General features: G+C 40.0%; 1 protein-coding gene across 3 annotated transcripts in view; it reads left to right on the top strand.

The window, feature by feature from the left end:
* The window catches only part of TRAPPC8 (trafficking protein particle complex subunit 8), a 121448-nt gene that overhangs the window by 84933 nt on the left and 14863 nt on the right, over positions 1–21652 (top strand). For all 3 annotated transcript variants that reach the window (XM_062201509.1, XM_062201508.1, XM_062201510.1), the window contains one exon: positions 9111–9212. In XM_062201509.1, coding sequence (XP_062057493.1) covers positions 9111–9212 — 102 coding nt within the window. The remainder of the gene's footprint in view (positions 1–9110; positions 9213–21652) is intronic.

The raw sequence follows: 21652 nt of genomic DNA, 5'->3' as shown, positions 1-21652 counted from the left end.
ATACATACCTTTTCATGATGAAAACTCTAAGCAAATTGGGTTTAGAAGGAACATTGCACGACACAGTCAGGGCAATTTATGACAAACCCACAGCTAGCATCATATTGAATGGGGAGAGATTGGAAGCATTCCCACTGAGATCCAGTACCAGACAGGGATGCCCACTCTCACCATTGCTATTCAATATAGTCCTGGAAGTTTTAGCCAGAGCCCATTAGGCAAGAAAAAGTAATCAAAGGGATACAAATTGGGAAGGAGAAAGTCAAACTATCCCTATTGCAGATGACATGATTCTATACATAGGAGATCCAAAATGTTCCAAGAGACTATTGGAACTCACAGAAGAGTTTGGTAAAGTAGCAGGATATAAAGTCAATACACAAAATCCAACAACCTTCATATACATAGATAATGCCGTGGCTGAGAAAGAACTTATAAAATCAATCCCATTCACAATAGCTGCAAAAAAATCAAATACCTTGGAATAATTTTAACCAAGGACATCAAAGCTCTCCACAATGAGAATACAAAACATTAGAGAAAGAAATAGAAGAAGATACAAAAAAATGGAAAAATCTTCCATGTTCATGGATTGAAAGAATCAGTATCATCAGTGTGTCCATTTTTCCAGAAACAATTTACAGATTCAATGCGATACCATTCAAAATACCAAAGACATTCTTCTCATATCTAGAAAAAATGATGCTGAAATTCATATGGAGTTACAGGAGACCTCGAATAGCTAAAGTAACCTTATACAACAAAAACAAAGCCGGAGGCATCACAATACCATTTTTCTTTCTTTCTTTCTTTTTTTTTTTTTTTGACAGAGTGGACAGTGAGAGAGACAGAGAGAAAGGTCTTCTTCTTGCCGTTGGTTCACCCTCCAATGGCCGCCGCGGCTGGCGCGCTGCGGCCGGTGCACCGCGCTGATCCGATGGCAGGAGCCAGGTGCTTAACCTGGTCTCCCATGGAGTGTAGGGCCCAAGCACTTGGGCCATCCTCCACTGCACTCCCGGGCCGTAGCAGAGAGCTGGCCTGGAAGAGGGGCAACCAGGACAGGATCGGTGCCCTGACCGGGACTAGAACCCTGTGTGCCGGCACCGCAAGGCGGAGGATTAGCCTAGTGAGCCGCGGCACTGGCCCACAATACCAGTTTTCAAGACATACTGCAAGGCAGTTATAATCAAAACAGCTTGGTACTGCTACAAAAATAGATGGATAGACCAATGGAACAGAATAGAGATATCAGAAATCAATCCCAACATCTACAACCAACTCATATTTGACCAAGGAGCTAAAACCAATCCCTGGAGCAATGACAGTCTCTTCAACATATAGTGCTGGGAAAACTGGATCTCCACATGTAGAAGTATGAAGCAATGCCCCTACCTTACACCTTACACAAAAGTCCACTCAACATGGATTAAAAATCTAAATCTATGACACGACACTATCAAATTATTAGAGAACATTGGGGAAAGAGTTCTTGGAAAAGACCCCAAAGGCCCAGGCAGTCAAAGCCAAAATTAACAGATGGAATTATCAAATTGAGAAGTTTCTGTACAGCAAAAGAAACAGTCAGGAAAGTGAAGAGGCAACCAACAGATTGGGAGAAGTTATTTGTAACCTATGCAACCATTAAAGGATTAATAACCAAAATCTACAAAGAAATCAAGAAACTCCACAACAACAGAACAAACAACCTACTTAAGAGATGGGCCTAGGACTTAAAACACATTTTTCAAAAGAGGAAATCCAAATGTCCAACAGACACATGAAATAATGTTCAGGATCACTAGCTATCAGGGAAATGCAAATCAAAATCACAATGAGGTTCCACCTCAATCCGGTTAGAATGGCTTTCATATGGAAATCAAAAAACAACAAATGCTGCTAAGAATATGGGGAAAAAGGTAGCCTAATCCACTGTTGGTAGAATGCAAACTGGTAAAACCATTATGGAAGACAGTTTGGAGATACCTCAGAAATCTGAATATAGTACTACCATATGACCCAGGCATCCCACTCAAGGGAATTTACTCAAGGGAAATGAAATCAGCAAATAAAAGAGTTCTCTGCACCCCTATCTTTCTTTTTTTTCCTTTTTTTCTTTTTTTTTGACAGAGTGGACAGTGAGAGAGACAGAGAGAAAGGTCTTACTTTTCCGTTGGTTCATCCCCCAATGGCCGCTGCGGCCAGCGCTGCGGCCGGCGCACCGCGCTGATCTGAAGCCAGGAGCCAGGTGCTTCTCCTGGTCTCCTATGTGGGTGCAGGGCCCAAGCACTTGGGCCATCCTCCACTGCAGTCCCGGGCCACATCAGAGAGCTGGACTGGAAGAGGAGCAACCGGGACAGAATCCGGCGCCCCGACCGGGGACTAGAACCCGGATGCCGGTGCCGCAGGCGGAGGATTAGCCTATTGAGCCGCGGTGCTGGCCACCCCCATGTTTCTTGCAGCTCAGTTCACAATAGCTAAGACATGGAATCAACCCAAATGCCCATCAATGGAATACTGGATAAAGAAATTATGGGGTATATACTCTATGGAATACTACACAGCGGTTAAAAAAAAAAAAAGAAATCTAGTCATTTGCAAACAAAATGGATGAATCTGGAAAACATACTTAGTGAAATAAGCCAGTCCCAAAGGGCCAAATACCATTTGTTCTCTGTGATCTGTGACAACTAACAGAGTACCTATAGGAAACCTTTAGAAGTGAAATTGACACTCTGAGAAGCAGTGACTTGAACAGCCCTTGTCTTGGCTATCGAGGAACAGTTTATTATTTTATTTTTTCCCATTTAATACCATTGGTTGAACTCTTTACTTAACATAGAATTAATCATAGGTGTATAAAATCAATTGAAATTTGATCCCAGTGAAAAATTAGAGTGGGAATAAGGGAGGAGCTATACAATTCATCACATATTCCCACAGACTTACCCCTTAGGGTAAAGCTAAGAACTTGCCATGAGACTCCAAATCCCATTAATCTAGGTGGTAATATTCCCATCTGATGTGTTAAAGTGATCATATAAGTGTATAGTTGATCATATAGAGAGGATTAAGTGTCAAAGGTATCACATAAATAAGAACAAGTATCTGATAATAACAATAGATCAAATTAAAAAGGAGAGAATGTTCCAACATGGGAAGCAGTCCACACAGCAGATTCATAGAATGACAAATCCCCTAAATAGCACTCTCATCTCAGAATCAGCCCTTACGGCATTCTGGTCTGGCTGAAAAGCCCATGAGAGCATTTCAGGCATTGAAAGCCAAGACACTGTGGCAAAAAATGTTCTGCATGAAGGTTCTCTGTGAGACCCCAGTGGAAAGAGGGGGCCATCAAAGAAGGATGTACTTTTCTCAGAAGGGAGTAGAGAACTTCCACTTTGCTTATGGCCCTGTCTAAATACTGACAAAGTTTATGGACTCAACATGCTTCCATAGCCTTGACAGCTCAGTCTAGAGCCTCGGGTGGTCACTGTCATCATACATAAGAGTCTTTTATTTCTTTTCTTTTTTTTGACAGGCAGAGTGGATAGAGAGAGAGAGACAGAGAGAAAGGTTTTTGCCGTTGGTTCACCCTCCAATGGCCGCTGTGGCTGGCGCATCTCGCTGATCCAAAGCCAGGAGCCAGGTGCTTCTCCTGGTCTCCCATGCGAGTGCAGGGCCCAAGGACTTGGGCCATCCTCCACTGCCTTCCCGGGCCATAGCAGAGAGCTGGCCTGGAAGAGGGGCAACCGGGATAGAATCCGGTGCCCCAACCGGGACTAGAACCCGGTGTGCCGGCGCCGCAAGGCGGAGGATTAGCCTGTTGAGCCACAGCGCCGGCCCACAAGAGTCTTAATTGTTAAATTAACAACATGAATCACTGTGCACTAATTCCCCAAGTAGGACCTCTGAGTTGTACTATGAGGATTAACTGTAAAACTTGTTTTTAAACAGTACTTTATACTTTTTGTGTATGTGGGTACAAATTGTTGAAATCGTTACTTAGTATAGAGCTGGTCTTCTGTATATAGAGTTAATTAAAAACGAATCTTAATGAAGAATGGGATGGGAGAAGGGAGTAGGAGTTGAGAAGAAGTCGCAGTGAGAAAGAGGTTATGAGGGGAAGAACCACTATATTCCTAAAGCTGTACTTTTGTAAACTGTATTCATTAAAAAAAGCTTTCTTAAAAAAAGTTGTTTTATAATTTTGTAACAGCTCCATATGACTTTTTCTTTTACCTATAAAAAGAATTAATTTATATCAGATGACTTTCTCTTATATATTACCAAGAATACTGTAAATATGACAAGGTCCATGGAAGCAGATATTAAACTCTATTATAGGCATTTTCAGACACTCTAAAAAGAGAAAAATATCACTATGAACCTGGAGATAGCCATTACTCAGGCTCCAGCAAGCATTAATTTATTGATACTCATATTTTATCTACTTGCTTGCCCACATTATCTTCCTTCCTTCCTTTTATTTTTCTTTTTTCCTTTCCTTTTTTTTTTTTTTTTAACATATAATTTATTTAAAAGGCAGAGTTAAAGAGAGAGAGAGAGAAAGACAGAGAGCAATCTACTATCCTCTGGTTCAATCCCCAAATGGTTGCAGTCACCAGGGCTGGGCCAGGCCAAAGCCAAGAGCCAAGAGCTTCTTCTGGGTTTCCCATGTGTTTGCACGGGCCCAAACACTTGGGCCACCTTCAGCTGTTTTCCCAGGTACATTAGCAGGGAGTTGGATTGGAAGTGGAGCAGTCAGGACTTGAACTGGCATCCATGTGGGATGCTGGTATTTTCAGGTGGCAGTGTTACCCACTACACCACAGTGCCAACCCCTGTTTTTTAAAATCTTTTATTTTTTGCTGTAGTATTTTTTAAAATGACTTAGGTGATATTTCATTTATCAGTACTTCTCTATGTGCTTCTATCAGATGGTTACTTAATATAACCTTATAGTATTATTATGTCAACCAACCAAATTAATAATAAATTCCTAATAATTATTTAAATTTGGATCTGTGTTTAGTTTTTCCAGATTATTTGAAAATACCATTTTACTTTGTTTGAAATAACTGACTCCAAATAAAGTCCACACATGGTAGAATGAGATTTCTTAAGTATTATTCTCCCTGCAAGTTAACTGAACTGTAGTACAGAGGAGCCCTATTTTTACATTGCACCCTTTTGTATCATTTACATGCATTACCTATCTGTAAAAAATATTTCTACACTGACATTACATATCTTGTCCAAAAATGCTCACCTGAACTATGTGATGAAGTTCTGAATTTGTATTGTCTGATACGAATCTGTGTGGAAACATACCAGTAGTAGGTGATCAACTCATGTATTTTGAATTGATTCAGCTGTTCCAAAGTGTCCTTTTTATTAAACCACAAGTTTTTAAATAAGCCTTTTAAAAAAAGTATTTATTTATTTGGAAGAGTTATGTATAGAGAGGGAGATCACAAATGTCTCTCTGATAGTCCATCTGCTGGTTTATACCCCACATGGCTGTTGGAGGCTGGGCCAGACTGAAGCCTGGAACTCCATCCAGGTGTACCACATGGGTGTATGGGCCCAAGCACTTGGGGCATCTTCTGCTGCTTTCTCAGGCATATTAGCAGGGAGCTGGACGGGAAATGAAGGAGCCAGGACTGCAACAGGTGCCCATGTAGAATGGCCCCTGCATTTTTTTTTTTTTTTTTTTTTTTTTGACAGAGTAAGACAGTTCAAGAGAGAGAAACATCTTCCTTTTTTTTTTTTTTCCGTTGGTTCACCCCTCAAATGGCTGCTACAGCCGGTGTGCTTCCAAAGCTAGGAGCTTGGTCACCTATGTGGGTGGAGGGCCCAAGGACCTGGGCCATCCTCCACTGCACTCCTGGGCCACAGTAGAGAGCTGGGCTGGAAGAGGAGCAACCGGGACAGAATCCAGTGCCCCAACCGGGATTAGAACCCGGGGTGCTGGTGCCGCAGGCAGAGGATTAGCCGTATTTTTTGTTTTTAAACTAAGCTGGGTTTGTATGAATTTCAAATGAAATACTGCTTACGTGAGTTGGTACTTTAATTGATTATAGAAAGTATTTCATGTTAGAAAGGTGAGTTGTACATTATTGGCTTAAAATCAAATGCTCATAAAGCTTGCTATAAAGTGGATCTCATTTTCAGACTCAGTGCCCCTTAATATAAACCATGATGCATTATGTATAATTGACCTTTAATATTTGTGACTGTTACTCCACAGGTTCATGCCATGTAAGAATTTTTAATATTTATGAGACAAGATTTTGAGTAATGCTTCTGAATTGCATATTCAATGTTATATCCATAGCTAACCTTTGTTAGGTTTAGAGAAGTGGTATTTAAAAACAAAACATTTCCTTGAAGTAAAGACTACTACTAGTATGAGTAATCACAAGAAGAAGAAAAAAAAAAAAAAAAAAGACTGTGATGCTCCTTAGCTGAAAAATGGGAATTTGAATAAAGAATGAAATATGAAGTACCTATCATAAGTTTATTGTGTGCATAGTTGAAAAAGTGGTACATTTCTTAAGTGAGGGCTGTAACTTAGCACAAAAAAATGACCTGTTAAATTACAGATTTGAAATTTAAATTGTTGAATAAGATGCAGAGGAAACATAGGATTCTGAATAAAATATGATTCAGGAAAGCTAAGAGCTTGGGTGGCATTTTTATGAAAAGAGTAGTTACGAAGGGTACATAGTACAATTTGTAACCAATCTTAATTAAAAATGGGCTGTATTTTTGGCACAGCAGGTTAATAAGCTAATGCTTACAATGCCAGCATCCCATATTGGAGAGTTGGAGTGAGTCCTTCTGCTTTGCTTTCATTCTAGCTTCTTGCTAATATGCCTGGGAAGGCCGCAGATGATGGCCCATGTACTTGGGCCTTGTCAGCCACCTGGGAGATCAGGATGGAGTCCCAGGCTCTCAGCTTTGGCCTGGCCCAACCCTGACATTGTGGCATTGGGAGTTAACCATTGGGTGGATGATCTCTCTCTGTTTCTTCTCTCTCTGTCACTCTGCCTTTCAAATATATATAAATATATCTCTTTTTTTTTTTTTTAAAGCTTGTTTTAAAAATCCAAGCCTTTGTGCAGGGTGGAGGATGTTACAGAAATAGCCATAGGTATAGTGGCTGTTCAATCCCGTGGAACCATCTGGAAAGATAGCTGTCATGTCTTAGGACCTCATCTGTCAGCATACATCCCCTCTGGGCTAAAGGTCATCCATCAGGTGTTTAACCCTTCCTGCACTTCTGGTTTCTGCACTCATGGGTGCCGAGCAAGTCCTGTCTATCCTGTGCCTTAGTGCAGCTCATTTCAAAGTATCATATGTTGAAAGGAACTTTCACTAGTCCATGATAAAGAACTTAAAAGTAAGTGTTTAGAAACTTGTACAGGGGCTGGTGCTGTGGCATAGGGGTAAAGCTGCTATCTGCAGTGCTGGCATCCCATATGGGTGCTCTTCCGAGTCCCGGCTGTTCTACTTCCTATCTAGCTTTCTGCTATGGCCTGGGAAAGCAGTAGATGATGACCCAAGTTCTTGGGCCCCTGCACCCACATGGGAGACCCAGAAGAAACTCCTGGCTCCTGGCTTTGGATTGGTGCAGCTCCGACCATGGCAGCCAAGTGGGGAGTGAACCAGCAGAAGGAAGACCTCTCTCTCTCTCTCTCTGCCTCTCCTTCTCTCTCTGTGTAACTCTTTCAAATAAATAAATAAATCTTTAGAAACTTACATAGCATTTTGACTGAATAATTTTATGTCTGTGTGAATCTAATGGTAAAGAAAATTAGGTTTTTGAAAAAATTAAGCCTTTTATTTGCATAATGTGACAATAATAGTAAATCACAATCATTTACAGTATTTTTTCAGAACTGTAGCAGTTCGGTAGGAAAAGATTTATAACCTAGAAAAAGCATTTTAATATAGATGAAATCAGCTCATTATATTGTAGGAAGAAAAAATCCCTTTTTTAAAGTGTTCTTCAAGAATGTGACATTTCCACTTATAGGATTTATGATTATACTCATAAATTTTTCTCTGCTGTGGGTGACCAACCCTATGGCATTTCAGAACAAAGAATTTAAGAGTAAGTCTTTTGCCTGTATACTGGCAGTGCAGTAAAGATGCGAGCCTGTGTTCTGGCACAGTTTTTTATTTTTATTCTTTTTTATTTTTTAATATTTGGGGCTGGCGCTGTGGCGTGGTAGATTAATCCTCAGCCTGTGGTGCCAGCATCCCATATGGGTGCCGGTTCTAGTCCCGGCTACTCCTTTTCCAATCCAGCTCTCTGCTATGGCCTGGGGAAGCTATAGAAGATGGCCCAAGTCCTTGGGCCCCTGCACCCATGTGGGCAATCAAGAAGGAGCACCTGGCTCCTGGCTTCAGATCGGTGCACCTCCGGTCGTTGCAGCCATTTGGGGAGTGAACCAATGGATGGAAGACCTTTCTCTCTGTCTCTCCCTCTCACTGTCTGAAACTCTACCTCTCAAATAAATAAATAAAATCTTTTAAACATATATTTATTTATTTGAAAGGCCGAGAGAAAGAGAGAGAGAGAGAGAGGGAGAGAGAGAGAGAGAGACTACTCACTGGTTTATTCTTCAGATGGCTGCAACAGTTGGGTCTGGACCAGATGGAAGTTAGGAGCCTAGAACTCCATCTAGGTCTCCCACATTGGTTGGGACAGGCACTTGGCCCATCTTCTGATGCTTTGCCCAGGTGCATTAGCAGGGAGCTGGATCAGAAGTGGAGCACCTTGGAGTTGAACTGGCAGTCACAGATGGTATAACAGATGTCAGCACAGTTCTTTTTAAGTAGTTTCTTAAGAGTTCTGGAGTACATTGCAAAAGATCTCAAGGTGTGTCTCAGATATCTAGGCCAATCATGGTATGTTGCGGCAAGTTAGATTTTTGGGACAAATTCTTTATTGATTGAATTAATAAATTAGAGATGCAGATACAGCCATGAGTGTTGATAGTTGATAGATACTAGCCATAATAGTTCTACCTTCTGTCAAATGTTGTGTTGGTATTTTTGTGGTTACTGCCATGTGGTTCAGTATACTTTGTATTTTCTAGGCATATGTCGTGGAAGACAGTAAGCAGCTTATTTTGGAAGGTCAACATCATGTTATCCTTCATGTTATAGGAAAAGAAGCCTTTTCACAGCCTCAGAAACAGGTAATAGCATGGTTTGGTTTGGGACTTTGCTCTGAATTTGTAAGGGTTTTTTTTTTTGGCTGCTTTTTGTGTTTTTAATAAGGTAGGGTGTGTTCAGGTATTTATTTTGGGATTTAGGTCAAGAATTGGTGACAGAAGACAGATTAAAATTGGAAATGAAAATAAATTGATTTTAAAATTCATTAGCACCTTTATTAAGAGTATTGAGAGGCACCTATGATCTTGCAGTTTCCTTCTATTAAATCCAGAATTCATTTCTAGGAAAAGAATTGATGTGCTTAAGAGAAAGGGAAACATTCTCTACATTTTCTTATTCATTGTAATAGGACCACATCATTACAGAACTTCATGGGGTATATTGTAAACTATAAAGTGTGCTCTTTGGAGTGTATAGCAGCTGATGATAGCATTAACTATACTTCCTTATTTTCCCTAAATATTGTTTAATTTTATTTTTTGTAATGTATTTATTTTATTTGAAAGGTGGAGTTACAGAGAGAGAGAGAGAGAGAATCTTCCATCCACTGGTTCACTCCCCAAATGGCCACCAATAGGCCAGATTGAAGCCAGGAACCCAGAGTTCATATGGGTCTCCCATGTGGGGCCTAAGCACTTGGGCCATCTTCCACTGCTTTCCCAGGCCATTAAACAGAGAGTTGGATTGGAAGAGGAGCAGCTAGGACATGAAACAGCACCCATATGTGATGTTGGCACTGCAGGCGGAGACTTAGCTTTCTATGCCACAGTGCCAGCCCCCACACCATTCCTCCTAAATACTTGTGCCTAAATATTCCTAATAACAGACAGTTTTTTACATAATGAAAAAGTATCACATTCAGGAAGTTTAATATTGATATGTAGTATGCTTATATATAGACTGTATGCAGTTGTCATTAAAAGTTTCAGTTATATTCTGTTTTTCCCTGTATAGGATCTAGTTCAGGATGACTTTAGTTGTCATATCTTGTTTAATTTGAAATAGTTTTTTAGCCATTATTTACTAATTATGACATTGATATTTTTGAAAAACATAGACCAGTTAATTTTTATAGTACCATTTTCTCATGCTTCTTTGTGATTAGATTACATTTACGTGTTTATGTGTGTGTGTGTTAGAAAATACGTAAGTGATGTTATGTCCTTCTTGATATTTCAGGTAATATATATGACATTAGTTTGTTCCATTGTCAGTGATATATCATTTAACTAAGGCAGTATCTGCTGTGTTTCTCCACGGTAAAGTTAGTCATGCATTGGTTAATGATGGAAACATGTTCTGAGAAACACTTTACTGAGAAGTTTTTTTCATTGTACAAATATCATAAACTATAGTGTAGTTACACAAACCTAGGTAGTATAGTTTGGTGACTTGATGTGGTTTCTTGATAAGTCAAGTATTTGAGGCTGCTGCCAATATAACAAAGCGTACTGTTAGACAGTAAACTTTTTTCTAATAAGTAGGGGTATCCTCTAAAATAATAGAAAGTATAGTATAGAAAAATACATAAGCTAGTAAATCATCTTTGGCCAGCACCGCGGCTCACTAGGCTAAATCTCTGCCTGTGGCACCGGCACACCAGGTTCTAGTCCCAGTCAGAGCGCCGGATTCTGTCCCAGTTGCCCCTCTTCCAGTCCAGCTCTCTGCTATGGCCCGGGAGTGCAGTGGAGGATGGCCCAGGTCCTTGGGCCCTGCACCCGCATGGGAGACCAGGCTCCTGGCTTCGGATCAGCGTGGCGCGCCGGCCACAGTGTGCCGGCCGCTGCAGCCGTTGGAGGGTGAACCAACGGTAAAGGAAGACCTTTCTCTCTGTCTCTCTCTCTCACTGTCCACTCTGGCTGTCAAAAAAAATTTTTTTAAATAAAGATAAATTTTAAAAAAGCTAGTAAATCATCTTTATTATTGTTAAAGATTTATTTATTTATTTGAAAGGCAGAGTTACAGAGAGGCGGGGGGGGGGGGTGGTCTTCTATCTTCTGGTTAACTCTCCGATGGCCACAGTGGCCAGAGCTGTGCTGACCTGAAGCCAGGAGCCAGGAGCTTCTTCTGGATCTCCCACGTGGGTACAGAGGCCCAAGGACTTGGGCCATCTTCTACTGCTTTCCCAGGCCTTAGCAGAGAGCCGAATAGGAAGTGGAGCAGCTGGGACTCAAATTGGTGCCCATATGGGATGGCAGCACTGTAGGTAGTGGCTTTCCTACTACACCACAGCACTGGCCCCCATCTTTATTATCATAAGAAATGTTCTGTATATAATTGTATGTGCTTACTTTTATATACAGCTGGCAGCTCATTAGATTTGCTTATAACAGTATCACCACAAACAAGTGATTGATTAATGCATTGTGCCATGATGTCACTAGGTAATGGAGATTTTTCATCCCCATTATAATCTTATGGACAACCATAAGATACATGGCCTATTATTTCAGCTCCATTGTAATCTTTTTTTTTTTTTTTGCATTATAATCTTATGGGCCACCATCAAATATGTGCCCTGTTGTTAGCCAAAAATATAATTATGGGCCCATAACTGTTCTATTTTTTCTTTCACTATAATAATCCTCATCGAGCTTAAATCCCCTAGTGTTAGCATCTTTTTTGCTGTTGTATAATATCAATTACTTTTTTCTTTGATGCTTTACATAATGTTCATTTTCTCTTAGGTTTAGTGAAGATATAAATTTAACTCTTAATCTGTTGCTTATTTTAAGGAAATTGTTTTTAATGCCTTTAACTTAGAAATCCTGAGTTTTAGTTTTAAATAGTCATAAACTTTTGATAATTTAGAACACTGCAAACAATGACAAGGTAACATTCAGAAAAAAGTGGGTTTTTCTGTGAAATTTACTGTACTCCCATTTTATGTACTTTGGGGCATATATTCTATATTTCTCCATATGCCACTTTTGAAATATTTTATATTCTCCTTAGATGATTACCTAAGCTTGGAACATAGGCAGTGAATAATGGAACAGAAGGCAGTAAGTAATGGATTTGGAGCCCAGAGATTTTTAGATTGATGTCTTAGTGCAAATTACTTGACTTGATGAATTTTAACTTTCTATTCACTTATAAAACATAGGTATTGTTACTTCATACCTTACTTTCTTGTGGAAATCATAAAATGGAATCAAATCTTTCTTGAAAAACTATTGTACAAATTATGCAGCATTTATTGTGAGAATTCTTGTTGCTACTCTTAAGCTGGTTAAAGAGAGAAATTCTCTTACATCTCCTCAGTAAATTGCTTACTGCTGTCTATATCCTTTTATAATCATTGTTAGCATGTTTTCCTCCTGACAGGTGATATATACATATTTATTTATTATAACTTAAAAATCTCAAGTAATAGCTTGTGTGTTTTTTTAATGCAAAATGTTGTTGGAGTTCATGTTTATGAGGGATCTTCAAAGAGTTCATGGAAAATGCAGATTATGAGAAAACTATGTATAGATTTCAAAACTTTGGAACCAAAATAAGCTTAGTTTCATTTTCCATTAACTTGGTGGAGTATCCTCTTAAAACCTTATCAGCACGCACTTTCCTTTTTTTTTTTTTCCCACCTGGGAACGTTTTATTTAAGGAATACAAACTTCATACATTTTGTATTTATAACTTTAGGAACATGGTGATTCTTTTTTATACACATATGATTAACTCTTATGTTAAGTAAAGAGTTCAACAATAGTATGAAAAAAATAAACTGTTCCTCAACAATGTAGACAAGGGCTGTTCAGAGTCACCGCTTCTCAAAGTGTCAATTTCACTTTTAAGATTGTCTTTTAGGTTATCACGTGTCAGGGAGAACATATGGTATTTGTCCCTTTGGGACTGGCTTATTTCACTAAGTATGATAAGTATGATGTTTTCCAATTTCATCTATTTTGTTGCAAATGACTGGGGTTTTTTATAGTATTCCATGGTGTACATATCCCATAATTTCTTTTTTTTTTTTTTTTTTTTTTTTGACAGGCAGAGTGGACAGTGAGAGAGAGACAGAGAGAAAGGTCTTCCTTTTGCCGTTGGTTCACCCTCCAGTGGCCACCACGGTAGCGCGCTGCGGCCGGCGCACCGCGCTGTTCCGATGGCAGGAGCCAGGTGCTTCTCCTGGTCTCCCATGGGGTGCAGAGCCCAAGCACTTGGGCCATCCTCCACTGCACTCCTTGGCCACAGCAGAGAGCTGGCCTGGAAGAGGGGCAACCGGGACAGGATCGGTGCCCCGACCGGGACTAGAACCCGGTGTGCCGGCACCGCAAGGCGGAGGATTAGCCTGTTGAGCCACGGCACCGGCCTATATCCCATAATTTCTTTATCCAGTCTTCAGTTAATGGGCATTTGGGATGACTCCATATCTTAATATTGTGAATTGAGCTGCAATAAACATGGCAGTACAGATAACTCTTTCATGTGCTGATTTCATTTCCCTTGAGTAAATTACCAAGAGGGGGATGGCTGGATCATATGGTAGATCTGTATTTAGATTCCTGAGGTACTTCCATGCTGTCTTCCATAGTGGCTGTACCAGTTTACATATCCACCAACAGTGGATTAAGGTACCTTTTTCCCAACATCCTTACCAGCATTTGTTGTTGATTTCTGTACGAAAGCCATTCTAATGGGGGTAAAGCGAAACGTTGTGGTTTTAATTTGCATTTCTCTGTGGCTAGTGATCCTGAGCATTTTTCATGTGTTTATTGGCCATTTGGATTTCCCCATTTGAAAAATGTCTATTTAAGTCCTTTGCCCATTTCTTAACTGGGTTGTTTGTTTTATTGTTGTTTAGTTTCTTGATCCCTTTATATTCTGGTTGTTAATCCTTTATGGGTTGCTTAGTTTGCAAATAATTTCTCCCATTCTGTCAATTGCCTCTTCACTTTGCTATTTCTTCTGCAATATAGAAGCATCTCAATTTGATGTAATCCCATTTGTCAATTTTGGCTTTGATTGCCTGTCCCTCTGGGATCTTTTCTAAGAACTCTTTATCTATGCCAATGTCTTGCAGGGTTTCCTCAATGTTCTCTAATAATTTGATGGTACCAGGTCATAGATTTAGGTCTTTAATCTATTTTGAGTGGGTTTTTGTATAAGGTGGGGTCTTGCTTCAAACTTCTGCATATGGAGATCCAGTTTTCCCAGCACCATTTGTTGAAGAGACTATCCTTGCTCCAAGGATTGATTAAAGCTCCTTTGTCAAAGATAAGTTGTTTGTAGGTGCATGGATTGATTTCTGATATCTCTAGTCTGTTCCATTAGTCTCTCCATCTTTTTTTTTTTTTTTTTTTTTTAATTTTTGACAGGCAGAGTGGATAGTGAGAGAGAGACAGAGAGAAAGGTCTTCCTTTTGCCGTTGGTTCACCCTCCAATGGCCGCTGCAGTAGCGCGCTGCGGCCGGCGCACCGCGCTGATCCGATGGCAGGAGCCAGGTGCTTCTCCTGGTCTCCCATGGGGTGCAGGGCCCAAGCACTTGGGCCATCCTCCACTGCACTCCCTGGCCACAGCAGAGAGCTGGCCTGGAAGAGGGGCAACCGGGACAGGATCGGTGCCCTGACCGGGACTAGAACCCGGTGTGCCGGCGCCGCAAGGCGGAGGATTAGCCTAGTGAGCCGCGGCGCCGGCCTCCATCTTTTTTTTTAAAGATTTTATTTATTTGAGAGGTAGAGTTACAGACAGGGAGAAGGAGAGATAGAGAGAAAGGTTGTCCTTCCATTGGTTCACTCCCCAAATGGCTGCAACAGCCGGCGCTGCACCGATCTGAAGCCAGGAGCCAGGTGCTTCTTCCCGGTCTCCCATGCAGATGTAGGAGCACAAAGACTTGGGCCATCCTCTACTGCATTTCCAAGCCATAGCAGAAAGCTGGATCGGAAGAGGAGTAGCCAGGACTAGAACTGGTGGCCAAATGGAATGCCAGTGCTGCAGGCAGAGGATTAACCTACTGTGCCGTAGCGCCGGCCTCCCCATCTGTTTTTGTACCAGTACCAGGCTGTTCTGATTATAACTGCCCTGTAGTAAGTTTTGAAATCTGGTATTGTGATGCCTTTAACTTTGTTTCTGTTGCATGAGGTTACTTTAGTTATTTGGGGTCTGTTATGTTTTTTATATCTGAGAATGTCCTTGGTATTTTGATTAGTATCACATTGATTCTGTAAATTGCTTTTGGAAGTATGGACATTTTGATGGTATTGATTCTTCGAATCCATGAACATGGAAGATTTTTTCATTTTTTTATATCTTCTATTTCTTTAATGTTTTGTGATTCTCATCATAGAAAACTCTGACATCCTTGGTTAAATTTATTCCAAGGTATTTGATTGTTTTTGTAGCTATTATGAATGGGATTGATCTTATAAGTTCTTTCCCAGCCATGGCATTGTCTGTGTATACAAAAGCTGTTGGTTTTTGTGTGTTGATTTTGTATCCTGCTACTTTACCAAACTCTTCTATGAGTTCCACTAGTCTCTTGGTAGAGTCTTTTGGATCCCCTATGTATAGAACCATGTCATCTGCAATAGGGATAGTTTGCCTTCTTCCTTCCCAATTTGTATCCTTTTGATTTCTTTTTTTGCCTAATGGCTCTGGCTAAAACTTCCAGGACTATACTGAATAGCAGTGGTGAGAGTGGGCATCCCTTTCTGTTACTGGATTTCAGTGGTATTGCTTCCAGTTTTTCCCCATTCAATATGATGCTGGCCATGAGTTTGTCATAAATTGCCTTGATTGTGTTGAGGAATGTTCCTTCTATACACAGTTTGCTTAGAGTTTTCATCATGAAAGAGTGTTGTATTTTATCAAATGCTTTCTCTGCATCTATTGAGATAATCATAGGATTTTTGTTCAGCAGTTGTTCATGTGATGTAGCACATTGATTTGTGAATGTTGAACCATCTCTGCATACCAGGGATAAATCCTACTTGGTCTGGGTGTATTTGTGATGTGTTGTTGGATTCCATTGGCTAGAATTCTGTTGAGGATTTTTGCATCTATTTATTTGGGAAATTGGTCTGTAGTTCTATTTTTCTGTTGTATCTTTCTAATTACTTCTCTAAGCCTTACAAGTCAAAAGGTAAACCAATTTTTTTTTTTTAAACTTGCGTAAGTGAAGCCATTTATACACTTCTTGCCTGGCTTCTTTCATTGAATGTTTATGTTTGCAATATTTACTCATATTATTTGGCATTCTTACAGTTTTTTGATTTGCAACACAAATTCAGCATAAAGCTTACTGTCCTCTAGTAAAAGGAACCAGGTTCTTTGGAAGAATCTTTGATTCCAGAGCTGAGGCAGGAACTGTGAAAGATATGCCAGAAGATCTTTTAGTTCTAAAAAATAAGGAATTACTCACAAAATGATTGGGAGCATATTGAATTTTTGTTGCTTATACAAAGTGATTTTTATTTTTTAATCTTTTTTTAAAGATTTATTTATTCATTTGAAAGAGTTACAGAGAGAGGTCGAGACAGAGAGAGAGGTCTTCCATCCGCTGGTTCACTCCCCAAATGGCCTCAACGGCCGGAGCTGCGCTGATCTGAAGCCAGGAGCCAGGAGCTTCTTCCGGGTCTCCCACGTGGGTGCAGGGGCCCAAGGACTTGGGCCATCTTCTACTGCTATCCCAGGCCATAGCAGAGAGCTGGATCGTAAGTGGAGCAGCCAGGTCTTGAATCATTGGTGCTCATATGGGATGCCTGCACTGCAGGTGGTGGCTTTTCCCGCTACACCACAGCGCCGGCCCTGATTCTTTAATCTTTATAATACTGTATAGGGAAGGCAGCTGGAATTATCCCCATTTTACAAATGAGGTTCCATGAAATAAGTAGAGCTATTTCCTGTTTTTAACTTCAAAGCAATCGGTTGGCTGAAGTTTTATAACTTTAGTTTTCACATTGTTCCATCCATTCCTCAGGCTTACTTTGTTGAAGGTGAATTTGTCTGCTTTATTTCATCTTTTAGTACAATCTCTTAGGATAGTGGTAGCACATAAAATACTTGGTAATAATTAAATGAACCGACAGAGAATACTGAATTACTGAATTCTCCTGCATTAAGAAACCAAAAAAATATTTTAATCAAATAATTTTGATTCCTAGATGTACTCATATTTTGCATTTACTACATGTTAGGTAAAATGTAAATGTTTATACAGCTCACTTAAGGGTAAAATTTTCACCATAAAAAGAAAGAAGGAGGTTTATAAACTACAGGTCTAACAGAGTGATCATTGTAATTTCTTTTGTTTAATTATTTTTTAATTTAAGAGCTCACTGGGTTGTTTCAGATGAATTAAGAAAAGTTTTAAAGCATTTTTCTTTAATCCCTGAAAGAGAAGTCTCAAGGTATTTTTACTGTTATCTGACACATTATATATTATCTCTGTAAAACTTACATTTTACGGCCGGCGCCACGGCTCAGTAGGCTAATCCTCCGCCTTGCGGCGCCGGCACACCGGGTTCTAGTCCCGGTCAGGGCACCGATCCTGTCCCGGTTGCCCCTCTTCCAGGCCAGCTCTCTGCTGTGGCCAGGGAGTGCAGTGGAGGATGGCCCAAGTGCTTGGGCCCTGCACCCCATGGGAGACCAGGAGAAGCACCTGGCTCCTGCCATCGGAACAGCACGATGCGCCAGCCGCAGCGCGCCAACCATGGTGGCCATTGGAGGGTGAACCAACAGCAAAAGGAAGACCTTTCTCTCTGTCTCTCTCTCACTGTCCACTCTGCCTGTCAAAAATTAAAAAAAAAAAAAAAAAATTACATTTTACAACATGGTTTATCCAAGTTTAAAATGCTGTACAATGAATCAGAGCAGAAATGTATAAGGTCTCAGAGAGCATTCATGGCATTACAAAAGTTTAATTTAACCTTAGAGAAAATAAAAATAGCTGTGAGGTATTGGTGACAGTCCTTTAAATCTAAATTTTCTATTTAGGCAACACTAAATATAGAACAGTAGCAATTTTAAGTCATTTGGTTAGAAGAAGGAAGATTGGACTACAAAAGCCATATAGCACAATAATTAAATGTATGACTTTGAGAGTAAAATAGGACTGTGTGTATAACCTCTCCCACTTAAAAATATCTTGGGCAACTTTTAACCTTTTTGAATTAATTTTCCTCATCTTTAAAGTGAAAATACTTTTACCTGCCTTTACGTATACTGACTGTTTAACAGTCAGTTTCTTCCTCTGCCCTCCTCCTCCTTTATTCTATTACTGTTCTTTTATATATATATTCAAGTTCGTCTTTATTTGTTTTAATTGTTTAGAGATTTATTTATTTATTTGAAAGGCAGAGTTACAGAGAGGCAGAGGCAGAGAGAGAGAAGGTGGGAGAAGGGTCTTCCATCCCCTGGTTCACTCCCCCAAATGGCCACAACTGTCAAAGCTAGGCCGATCTGAAGCCAGGAGCCAGGAGATTGTTCTGGGTTTCCCATATGGGTGCAGCGGCCTAAGGACTTGGACCATCTTCCACTGCTTTCCCAGGCACATTAGCAGAGAGCTAGATCAGAAGTAGAACAGCTAGGACTTGAACTGGCAACCGTATGGGATGCTGGCACTGCAGGCAATGGTTTTCCCCACTATGCCACAATGCTGACCCCCTATTTCTTTTAATTTTCTCTCTACAGTATTTTAATCAATCTGTGTACATTTATGTTTCAAACAAGTTTGGAATGTGTTGCTTTTTACATATTTTGTAGAAATGAAATTACTGGCCTATGTGATTATATACTTGTCTGTTAACCACTTCTAGGTTATAAACTCTTTTTGTGTTTGCATAAATTTATCTTTGTTTTACCAGTAGCACCAGGTTGTTACTTAAATGTAATATGATTAATTTGTTACTTGGCAATAGGATTAATCTAGAACTTTATCGTTAGAACCAGTATCACAGTTTTTATTTTATTTGTAGCATATTTAGTTCTTGCTTTTGCAGCTGTAGAAAATCAGGGGTCAATAAACTTATTCTGAAAACAACCAGGAAGTAAATATTTTGAGCTTTGCTGACCAGTCTCTGTCATAATTAGTCATCTCTGTTGCTAGAATTCAAAAGTAGCCATAAACAGTATGTTAGCAAATGGGATATGGCTTTGTTTCAATAAAGCTTTCTCTTTTTTTTTGACAGGCAGAGTGGACAGTGAGAGAGAGACAGAGAGAAAGGTCTTCCTTTGCCGTTGGTTCACCCTCCAATGGCCGCCGCGGCCAGCACACTGTGGCCGGCACGCCGCGCTGATCCGAAGGCAGGAGCCAGGTGCTTCTCCTGGTCTCCCATGGGGTGCAGGGCCCAAGCACTTGGGCCATCCTCCACTGCACTCCTGGGCCATAGCAGAGAGCTGGCCTATAGCAACAGGAGACTGACTAGATTTTGCCTGTGGGCTGTAGTTTGCCAATCCTTGGTATAGATCAAAATCAGAGTAGGCTAATAGGAAGCTGAATATCAAAATGCTCATGGATGGTGAGGGAAAATAGAGAAAAAATAGCCAAGAAATGAAATGAGACACTTACTGTTTTTATTTAGATCGTAATGGCTAATGCTTATTAAAATATTTACAATATTCCTTTTACCCAAAGGAAATTAATTTGACAAACAAAAAAGCCATCTGCACATTAATGTTTATTGCAGCTCAATTCACAATAGCTAAGACCTGGAACCAACCCAAATGCCCATCAACAGTAAACTGGATAAAGAAATTATGGGACATGTATTCTATAGAATACTATACAGCAGTCAAAAACAATGAAGCCTGGTCATTTGCAACAAGATGGAGGAATCTGGAAAACATCATGCTGAGTGAATTAAGCCAGTCCCAAAGAGACAAATATCATTTGTTTTCCCTGATCGGTGACAACTAAGTGAGCACCAAAGGGGAAACCTGTTGAAGTGAAATGGACACTATAAGAAACAATGACCTGATCAACTCTTGTCCTGACTGTTGATGTACAATGTAATACTTTATCTTTTTTAGTATTTTTTTTGTTATTGTTGTTGTTGTTGTTCTAGAACTAGTGGTTGAACTCTGTAATTAACACACAATTATTCTTAGGTGTTTACATTTTAACTTAAAAGTGATCCCTGTTAAATATAAGAGTGGGAAAAAGAGAGGGAGGAGATGTACAATTTGGGACGTGCTCAATCGGACTTGCCCCAAATGGTAGAGTTAGAAACTTGCCAGGGGATTCCAATACAATCCCATCAAGGTGGCATGTACCAATGCCATCTCACTAGTCCAAGTGATCAATTTCAGTTCACAATTGATGACTCTGATAGGTCTAAGAGTCGAAGGGATCACAAAAACAAGACTAGTGTCTGCTAATACTGATAGAATCAAAAAGGGAGAGAACGATCCAACATGGGAAGCAGGATACACAGCAGACTCATAGAATGGCAGATGCCCTAAACAGCACTCTGGCCTCAGAATCAACCCTTAAGGCATTTGGATCTGGCTGAAGAGCCCATGAGAGTATTGTAGGCATGGAAAGCCAAGACACCCTGGGGAAAAAAAAAAAAAAAAAAGAAGACCTAAATGAAGGATCTCTGCAAGTGAGATCCCAGTGGCAAGAACGGGGCCATCAAAGAAGGAGGTACCTTTCTCTGAAGGGGGGAGAGAACTTCCACTTTGACTATGACCCTGTCGGAATAAGATCAAAGTCGGCAAACCCTACAGGCTTCCATAGCCTTGGCAACTCATGACTAGAGCCTAGGGAGATTACTGACGCCATAAACAAGAGTGTCAAATTGTTAAGTCAATAACAGGAGTCACTGTGTACTTACATCTCATGTGGGATCTGTCCTTAATGTGTTGTCTAATGTGAAATGATGCTATAACTAGTACTAAAACAGTATTTTTACACTTTGTGTTTCTGTGTGGGTGCAAACTGATGAAATCTTTACTTAGTATATACTGAATCGATCTTCTGTATATAAAGATAATTGAAAATGAAAAAAAAAGAAAACCTGGTGTTAAATTGGAAATTGCATAGAAAATTAATTTTTTAAAAATATCATGTAGGATCTCTGTCTTTAATGTGCTGTACACTATTATTTAATGCTATAACTAGTACTCCAACAGTATTTTTTCACTTTGTGTTGCTATATGGGGACAAACTGTTGAAATCTTTACTTAATATATACTATACTGGTCTTCTGTATATAAAGAGAATTGAAAATGAATCTTGATGTGAATGGAAGGGGAGAGGGAGCGGGAAAGGGGAGGGTTGCAGGTGGGAGGGAAGTTATGGCGGGGGGGGGGAAGCCATTGTAATCCATAAGCTGTACTTTGGACATTTATATTCATTAAATAAAAGTTAAAAGAAAAATATTTACAATATTCCTGAGAGGCCACATTAAGACTCAGTTTCTCTAGCTAAAGCACTATAATCTCTAAAATGCAGCAATCTATCAAAGTGGAATTTTAAGGCAATTTTAAGTTTTCAACTAAAGTAGATGCTATAAGGTTG

Source organism: Lepus europaeus, chromosome 9 (genome assembly GCF_033115175.1).
Source record: "Lepus europaeus isolate LE1 chromosome 9, mLepTim1.pri, whole genome shotgun sequence".
NCBI classification, from domain to species: domain Eukaryota; kingdom Metazoa; phylum Chordata; class Mammalia; order Lagomorpha; family Leporidae; genus Lepus; species Lepus europaeus.
Note: the sequence above shows the minus strand (reverse complement) of the source record. Positions and strands in the feature narration are given on the sequence as shown.